Here is a 9,646-nt window from a genome sequence, read left to right as displayed (position 1 = left end):
CGTACCTTGGCATCCGCCTCCCAACACTGATGTAGCAGCTCTGCAAAGCTTCGGGGGCAGCTGCTGGGGATGGTCAGCCTCTGCAACCGAGGGGGGACAGGAGAAACACGAGGTTACTCTCTGAGACAAGGACATGTCCTGTGAAGGATCACCCAAAAGTTACCTTGGGTAGAAGCGTAAAGAAGACACGGGAGTTTAAAGAAAGGTTCTAGGGGTTTTATGGTGGGAGAATTCACGTCCCCATTTGTCCTATCTGATCCCCAAAAGGATTCGGCTTTTCCCACGCAGAAACCACGGTAGATGCAAAGGCCAGGCTCATCACGGCAAATGCAACAAAAACAACCGCGTCTAAGAGAAACCACAGCGGAAAAGGGACAAGCTGGGACACAACACTGCCTTGAAAACCACAAGTTTATTACTAAGTTTTTATAGGCAACGTTAAGATTTCTGCACACCAGCCAGGTAACTGGGAGACAAGATGAGTTTTGGCAATAGGTTCAGGCAAGCTCTGAAAACATCTTTGGCCCAGAAGACCACTCTGCGTGTTCTCATTGGTAATTCCGAATGTGCTGTTCCAAATGCATGACTCATTGTGGCTTTACCTTTGGTCACACCCGTGTACTGAAACAGACAGGCTACAAGGATCAATCCTGCTCGCACATTCTACACTTTCTGGCTCTCACAGAACGGGACATGCCTCTATCCTGAGGAGGATTTTTTGTTTTAAAAGGCTTGGTGGGCCAGCCAATAACTCCTTGACAGCAACAGAAGGGCCTGGCGTGTATGAGGCTCTGAGTTTGATTCTCAGCACTAGAAAGATAAAGAAAGGATGGCTTGGCCATCTCCAATATACCACAAACCATCACAGTATCAAGAATCCTCTTGCAGGCCCCCAAATCCCAAATGTTCCATGGTATACTTATGTGAGGCAAGTAAACAAAATGAAGTTTATAACTTTCTGGACTTAGCATCAAACTGAGTTACAAATAAACAGAAACACTTGAACAGTTTCCAAATCTACCAGACTCCCCAAGAGTGCAAACGCCCACGAAAGAGACTGGTTTTTACATTATCCATAATTATTCATAAGCTGACACTGACTCTAGGTATGGTCATTAGCAATGGTACTGTCTCGGGAACCAAGTCGTTAACACGGCTTACCTTTATCAGGCTGTATTTGCAGCCATCCGGTGTCATTCACCCACAAGGCTAAGTGCCTTAAATGGCCTCATCAGCGTGTCTAGTCAGGTCATGTCTGAGCACATGTGTACTGTAATAATTTCATTTATTTCTCACAGTATAAGGTTACGCTGACTTGAAGTGTGGTGCATGTGGGCAAATTGAGGTTTTTCTGGTTTTCCTCTCAGCAGAGCCGTGGCTGTCAGTGCAGTTGTTATAAAGAGAGCACTGGCACACATGAAGCCCTGGGCTGCATTGCCAGTGCAGAGGGTGTGTGCATGTGGCGCGGAGAAATGTAAGGATAAAAGCACTAAGGTTTAAGTCCTTAGAGTTGTCTGCCAAAAGAATTTTACAATAGAAATTTTAAAATCGGAACTTGGTTGGATTTGGGTGAGGCTATGCAGAGAAGTAGAAAAACAGGTGTCTGGGCAAGAAACCCGACAGAGTACATCTAGAATTGCAGATAATCCTCAGAGCAAAATAAAGCGAACAAACCAACAGCCTGTCCAGATGAAAGCTATGCCAAGTCTTCCAAACTTCGAGTCTTTTTGACCTCAGGGAACAGAACAATCTGTTTTCAACTGTTACTTTACTACACTGTGAGCTGCATGTATTTGATCGAGGTCTAAAGGAGAAGTCAGTTGTTTGAAAAACCAGAAGATGGCTGGCAGTGGGAATGGATAAGATGCACTAGAGCTGTGTGTACTGCACACACACACACACACACACACACACACACACACACACACACACACACACACACAGGGCTTCAGAAGGCTGCATCTCAGCTCAGGCCTGTCTCTGTGTTTACTGGTGCCCAGGGCCTGACTATGATGCCCGTTTGTCTTCTGTGCTTACTGGGAAACCTTTCTGGACACAACATTTCAAACACCACACAAGGAAAACAGTAATCTTACATCCCCTAACACTGTCGGGTATTAGTTAAGCACAGACTCAGACACTTGCATGGAAGGCATTCCTTTGGTGCATTAAAGAGTACTTTAAAGTGGGATCTGAAGCATGCACGTACTGATTACACAACCCTAATGGGCCCCCAATGCATCCAAATGCCCCCTGAAATGCCCAGATCTTTGCACTATGTGGCAACACTGCTTATAGCTTAGATATTTTAGAATAGGGGCTCCACATTTAAAAGTAGAGTACCTCTCAATAACTAAATTAGGTAGGGCACTTAAAAATATCTTAGACCATTTTATATATAAGATATAAAAATTATTCTTTTAATCTTTCTAAAGTTAAAGAGTAGTAGATTAAATTTAAGTTTAAAAGTTTTGTATTATGTTTTATTTATTGTGTGAGTGTGTTTATGCTCATCTGTGTGTGTGGGTTTATGTGTACTGAACACACACTTATGCTGTGCTGTGCACATAGAGATGAGAGACAATTTAAGAAAGTTGGTTCTTTCCTCCTACCATGTGAGATGTGGGAATTGAACTCAGGTTGTCAGGCTTGGTAGCAAGTGCCTTTACTTGCTGAGCCATCTCATTGGTCCCAGTTAAAATTTAAGTTTCATGAAGATTTTTTATATTAATTAATTTGCTACTTACAACAGACACATTTTATATAAGAATCCAAGTGTTTATAAAAGTAGAAATTATATTCTAGAATGTTCTGAAGGCTCACTGATTTTCATGGAAATAAAAAAGCAAATATTTGTATCTTTTACATTAAAATTTTTTTTTTAGTAACGCCCTTTTAAGTTATTGCCTCTGTATAGGTTCACTGCTCACTTGTTAAAGTGTAATAGGGTTTATGGATTTATTTTTTAACAGAAGTTAATGTCAGAAAGAAATAATTAATCCAAATCCTTATTCCATACGAGTTCAGAAGCAAAGATCTTTGGATACAATGTAAGAAGGCATGCTTTTCCTACAGGTTCCGGTGTGATGCCCTTTGCAGAGCTAGAGATTACAGAGAGACATCCACCTAGTCTAAGAATGCTGGCCCACCCCTAACTGCCCAGCTCGGATGCCACCACGGCTATATAAGGTATTGGCAGTGGGGAAGTAGGGTACACAGGATTCTCTGTAATATTTTTACAGATTCCTAGGCATCCATAATTATTTCAAATTGGATACAGACGCCAGGGGATGACTGACTAGACCACGTTAACAGTCTCTCCGTGGCAGTTTAAATGCATCGTCCTTCTTTAAATCAAGACTGTTGGAAATATAAAGACCTTTCTCCAGTCCGATAAGCTGAAAGCATTCAGCAGTGAAGAGAAGGAAAACACGGGAAGCTGAAGAGGTTTTACGAGATCTGTTTCTTGAGGTCTTGAGTTTTGTTATTAAGCAAACTAGATCTTTGGGACTCGCCTTAGCACGATGGGAGCAGGGTGTGCTTGGAGAGCAGTGCCTCTAATGGGGCAAGAGGGAAGAAACCTTCTGCATGGCGACAATGGAAATCCCATCCGGGCTTAATGGCCACTTTTATTTATTTTTTGGGGGGACTAGTAAGTACTGCCCAGAATGGGAGCCACAGGTAATTATCCTTAAACTAACCAAAACTCCAACTCATGGGCAAGCCGAGAGAACTTCTGCCATCACGTGGGTTCTCCCAACGCCCTGTTTCTTTTAATGAACAGTTCAGGAAGTCTTTCAGCCGCTCATCGCAGCACACCACAAACGTGCCGCCGGCGCTAGGGGCAGGACTTGGCTTCCTTGTGTGTGCTGTTAAGTTCTGAGGGGTGTTGGTGGGAGCTCCCCAACCCTCCGCCAGGATGCGAACCCCCTACTCCTCTCTTTACCTTTAAATACGCGAGGCTTTGAAAACCCGTTGGAGTGCAACTACCCTGCCGCCCTCTAGATAAAAATATCATTGCAAAAATAGTAATTATTCGTGTCAACTCTGGAGGAGCTGGGTGGCTTTCCTGGTGCATCCCGTGCAGTCTAGAGATTGCACGAGGTGCCCTACTTCTGGGTCAGCCTGAAGGTCAACGCTGTCTTCACTTGGATTTGCTAAAACCAGAGCTAAGCATCCAACCATCTCACTGGTGAAAGATACAGAACAGACACAAATAGGTCCTCCTGTCCAAAGTGATCAGTTACCCCGTGCGAGGTCTTACTGAACAGTGCATGGGAAATGACTATCATCTAATTAAAACCTAACAGCTCTTGTGAAGCGATGAGTGAGGCCTGCCCTTGCGTGCGGGTCCTTTTCATCTCTTATGCTGGACAGCCTTCTCCCAACCAAATTCAGCCACCGCTACGTGCCACCCATCCCCAATGAGTCGGGAGGACAAATTAGTCAGGTTAATGGGATCTGGGAAATGGAATCTTGGTTTCTCCTGGTCAACAGTGGCTTTTCTGATTAACCTGGCTTGCTCTGTACTCACATGGGGGTCGGGTGGCGGGGAGTGATGCGGGAGGTGGAGGGGCAGGTCAATCCAGTTCTGTTAAAGCGCTAAAATAATCTCCTTCCTGGAGATTATTATTTTACTTTAAGGTTACACTCAGCCTTTGTATACAGATGTGAAAAGGAAGACATTCTGGGAAATACGTTGTTCTGCCTCGCAAGCACAAGTGTGCGCATCCACCACGCCATCTAAGTCTCCCTAATGCCGTGAGAGTGCATGCTTCGTTCTTATGCTGAGGGATTTCCATGGCTGTGCGTTTCAGTGACGATTTGAACCTTTTCAAAATGTAGTTGTTCTCTTTGATATGGATGTGCCATGTTCTCTGATGTAGGCTCATAGGTCCAACGAGCTGAAAGCCTCAATTTGTGGGAAGAAGAAAAGCGAGGCCGGGGACACAGCACAAACGGTGTTTACGCCACTGAAGTCCCTTTGAAATGGAACGACTCTGCATGAGGAAGGCAGCGCTTGTGCCTCTGCCTCGCCAATTCCAGTGAGGAGCTCATCTTCAATGTAGTATTCAACGTAGGTGGCAAAACTGTAATTTTCCCCCCTTTTGAAACTATTTTTTTCTTCTTTTATTTTTGAAATTCTCATCTAAGCGACAGTTTCTTGTACTACAGTGACTCCTGCTGGGAGAGGTAAGTTGGAGTAGCCGAAGGTCTCTCACAGATATATCAACTCCCGGCCAGTAAAAAAGATGTCCTAAACGCAGGAGATGCAGTTAAACTGTCCCCCTACCTTGGGCGCAATGGCTTCTTTCATCACTAAGAACAAACCCCCAGGTTTTACAATTGAGACTGAGAAACTAGTACTTGTACAATTTTTGATCTACAGCATCACGACGTGAGGCTGCAACAATTAGATGTAACGGGTCCATTCATGAGGAATAGCATCACTTTGACCCTTTGTGTTAGCTCCTACTGCTAATCTTTCCATAAGCGTGAACTTACTTTCAATTTGAAGAAGATGAAAAAGTCTTTTGCAAAACCCCAATACTGTTTTCTGATCTATGCACCTGAATGGAGGAACGGAGTCTTACCTCGTTTTTTTCCACTACAAGCCAAGCTACTTGTAATCCTTCCAAACCTTTAAAGGGGACCTCCCTTGTTAGCATCTCCCAGAGAACCTGCAACAAAAAGAAAAATGGAATTTTTATTCTGGTACTTTATTTTGGTATATTACTGGAAATGTAGCTAGCACTTAATTGTATCCAATTATTAGACATAGTCAACCATCTGTAGAAACTTTGACAATATATATATATATATGTATATATGTATATATTCAGACATAGGCCTTCTACCATATGTTATATAGGTTTATATTCTTTGCATATAAGGAAAAAAACTTGTTTTAGGAATTGGAGTGTCTACACTTAAAATTTTATATGAATGATCTTATGACTCAGTGATATTTTCACATATTCCCACAAACTGGGCTTTGTATTTTGTTAGAGAACAGTTTTTCTGCCTTGAATCTCAGATACATTTTTTTAAAAAATTAGATAGTAAAGGTTCAATAACGGCCACACGAAAACAACCAGGTCTCCAGTTCAAATCTCCAGCAAGTCCATCTGCCCCCCACTGAGAGACATCTGTGAGATTGCAACATGAGGTTGTGGGTTGGACTGATTTCCCTCAGAAGGTCAGTCTAAGGGATCCATTCCCGTGTATATATATACACATACATATGCTATACCATACTCTAAAGAACATTGCACATTTAATACACATGTAAGCTGACTGTGTGCACGAGTGAATGTGCCACCCAACTCCATGTGAAAGTCAAGAGGAGAGTGACACGAGCTCTGACGGAACATGCTCGGGAACGCAAACTAGTGCTAGAATTGACCATTTTGGGTTTTCTTCAAACACCGAGTAACGGGGATTGGAACGCCTAGCTGTCTTCTCTTTTTATTCAAATAGGCATACAAAAAATTTTTTTATTTTGAGACAGAGTTTGTCTCGGCTAGTAGGTCATGTAGTCACGACCCTCTTTAAAGCCAGCCTGACATCACAAAGTGCAGTCTACCAGAACGTTGCAAAGCACAAAAGCAATGCTAAGTTTGCTAATAATCCTAATAGGACAACCACTATAATTTGTGTGCCCAGTGTGCTCCAAACCCCCACTGCACGGATCACCTTGGTCATTGTGAAGCCCCTTAGGCATGGTCCTCAGTCCACAGGTGAGGATAATGCTGTTTAGGAAAGCCAGATAAACTTGCCTACACACACTCAGCTATCAAGGAGGGCAGCAGGGACACAACTGCTTTCTTACTGGAGGCTGTACTCTCATCCCATGGAATCCTAGGGATGGGGCGTCCAGTGCTAAAGGGAACACAACAGCCTCTACTGCAGGTGTGGGGCCAAGGCTGACTGGGGTGACAAGTTGTAAGGTAGGCTTTGCTCTCCTTTGCTGCAAACTCAAAAGCCTACTTCTGAACAGGAGTCTAGGTGGAAGGCGTGCCTCTATTGGAGTAAGTTCTGTAAGCCTTTAACCGTATAGGCAGCATGTCCCCAGCCAGCATGCTGTCTTGTTCAAGCCATAGCATGTTAAATGAATGCTGGCTAATACAAAGATAATTAACAAGAAAATCAGAGAAATTGGCAGATGTTCCTCAAGCAGGAGCGGGAAAAAGTCCCCGGAGCCTCTTTGGGCTTTTAATCAAGTGTGTAAGGTACTTCTTCAGGAGAGCTGCTGAATAATTCCATTTGAGTCACACAACTGATTAGCGAAAGGTAAGGGGCATCTCAGAAGGGGACAACTCTAGCGCCGGCTGTAAGCAAGGCGAGGGGGGGGGGGCTAGGCAGCACAGGTATGCAGTCACCCAGCCGCCCTCCCTGCCTGTGCAGGGGAGGAGGCAACGCGTGAGGTGGAGCAGGAAATGAGGTCCCTGGGTTTGCTGTGATTACCGCACTCTGTTGCTGCTGGGGACAGGAGGAGAAAAGGAGACGAAGAGCAGAAAAATGGACCAATTTGGCATTCCTGTGGAAAATGGAAATACGGAGCCAGCTTCAAAGAAATCAAGTGCTCCAGGAGCCCCAAACGTTCAGGTGAACAGTTCATGCTTCCTCTTTTCTTAGTTCAGGGACAAGTACGACATGCACGAAATGTGTGCCCACATGTGCAACCTGCCTGCATTCCACATGGCCCCTGAGAGTCTGAGGAGACAACACCAGAAAGGTATTCTTCATTTTTTTTTAAAGGCCCAAATACTTGTCTGGAAAATATTAAAAGTCTAATAAATTAAGAGGTGCAACCCTGAACCAACTGGCCAGCGTCACTCTGCCTGTGTCTCTGAATAGCTCTGATAGCCAAGCAAGGGCTTGTGGGATGTGAAACCATAGGGACAGAGGTGCACACCACCGGAGGCTTCTAGTTCCGGAGCGGAAACAAGGTCTTCTACTTGGTTCCAGTATCAGCACCTTCCATGATATCCCGTTAGCTCCTCAGACTTGGGAATGTTCCCAAATGAAAACAGAACAAGCAAGGGGGGCTTTTTTTTTTCTACATTCAATAAAAATGATGTTTGGCACACACACACACAAAATAAGTTTGTTGAGGAAGTCACTCAGAGGTCTAAAAATACATTAAGCCGATGCCTTAAAATATCAGTTCCGAGGACACAGGCCAAACACTGCTGTGATCTTTCACCTTAAAAATATTTTCCAACCCATTGTATATGGAGATGTCCTCCCAGTTAAACTGCACTCACAAGGAAAAATTCTATTTTCAGTTAACAGAACAGAAACTTGGACGAGGCAGTGTGTTTCTGCCTTTTCTCTCACAAACAATAGGAAGCCATTACCTGAGGCTGGCTGGTTCTGGAACACAGTGCCAGACAAGTTGCAGAGGCTGCCTCTTAAGCTACCACAGTCCGAGCTGGCATTCGCTGGAAGCTCTTTCTGCCCTGTCCCCGGGGAAGCTTTGTGGTGGGCGACAGGTCCCGCGTTCCCACAAGGCCACCCTCTCAGTGATCTGTGCCCTTCTCTTTAGCAGAGGACATACTAACCAGACTCCCTGGCTTTCAGGAGATGCTCTCCTTGGAGTGGACAAACGCCCCCTTTCTTGTAAAATGGGCAAAGGACACCTGCCTGCCTCGCACTGTCAATCTGCTTAGAAACAAGAACTTTCTCTAACAGCAGTACAAGGCTAGTTTGTTCAGCTATGTGCTCAGAAGCAACGCGAAACAAACACACGTCTCGTTTTTTTTTTTTGGATGAGTTTCAAAACCACCTTTTTGACGGCCGTGTTCTCTCCACCTTAGTGAGCTATGGGAAATGCTCTGTGTCGGAACAATGCTCTTCCTTCTGAAGGGACAGCACAGTTCTACCTCACTATGTTGTTTTCTTGCGCTAGTGCCATTCTTGCAGTCTTAGGGTCACAGACGTCCGTGCCTACCATGGCCTCAACTGGACAGACTCTCTACTCTCCTTCCCTGATGCCCAGCGTCCTGGGAGCTCATAATGGCTCTTTTTTTTTTTTTTTTTTTGTATGGATGGTTGTTTACAACAAAGGGTTCTGGAGAGCAAGACTTGTATTTTCCTTTTCCCTGATGATGCTCATGAGGAATGGACAGAATGAAAGGGGGACAGCGTTGAACGCAACCCTGAGTTCTTATCTGGAGCTCTGCTGACGCGATTCTCTGTGTGAGTCAAGCCAGCGTTTTCAGTCAAACCTCACTCAGAGAGAAGCTAATAACGAAAGGTGATTTTATATTTATCTATTTTACACATGGCATGCATGTGGAGGTCAGGTGACAACTGGTGAGAGTCTGTTCTCTCCTATCATGTGGGTCCCCCTAGGGATTAAACTCAGACCATCAGACTGGCCAGCAAACACTTTATCCACATTGGCCATTTCTCAGGCCCAGATGCTGGCTTCGTTATTGTCTTGAGATTTTTTTTTCCTTATTTTTGCTTCATGTTATGCTTTGTGTGCATGACAGGGATGCAGTGTCTGCAGAGGCCAGGGGGTGGGGGGCAGGCACCAGATCCCCGGGACTGGAGTTACAGGCAGCTGTGCGCTTCTGTGTGGGTGCTGGGAACAGAATTGAGGTCCTCTGGAGGAGCAGCCATCTCTTCAGCCTCC

General features: G+C 44.7%; 1 protein-coding gene across 3 annotated transcripts in view; it reads right to left on the bottom strand.

Moving 5' to 3' along the window:
* The window catches only part of MAP3K20 (mitogen-activated protein kinase kinase kinase 20), a 154,383-nt gene that overhangs the window by 59,251 nt on the left and 85,486 nt on the right, over positions 1–9,646 (bottom strand). For all 3 annotated transcript variants that reach the window (XM_084797675.1, XM_084797677.1, XM_084797676.1), the window contains exons 8-9: positions 5,595–5,681; positions 6–80 (exon numbers count right to left, since the gene is read on the bottom strand). In XM_084797675.1, coding sequence (XP_084653801.1) covers positions 6–80; positions 5,595–5,681 — 162 coding nt within the window. The remainder of the gene's footprint in view (positions 1–5; positions 81–5,594; positions 5,682–9,646) is intronic.

Source organism: Acomys minous (genome assembly GCF_964271855.1).
Source record: "Acomys minous genome assembly, chromosome: 10".
Lineage (NCBI taxonomy): Eukaryota > Metazoa > Chordata > Mammalia > Rodentia > Muridae > Acomys > Acomys minous.
Note: the sequence above shows the minus strand (reverse complement) of the source record. Positions and strands in the feature narration are given on the sequence as shown.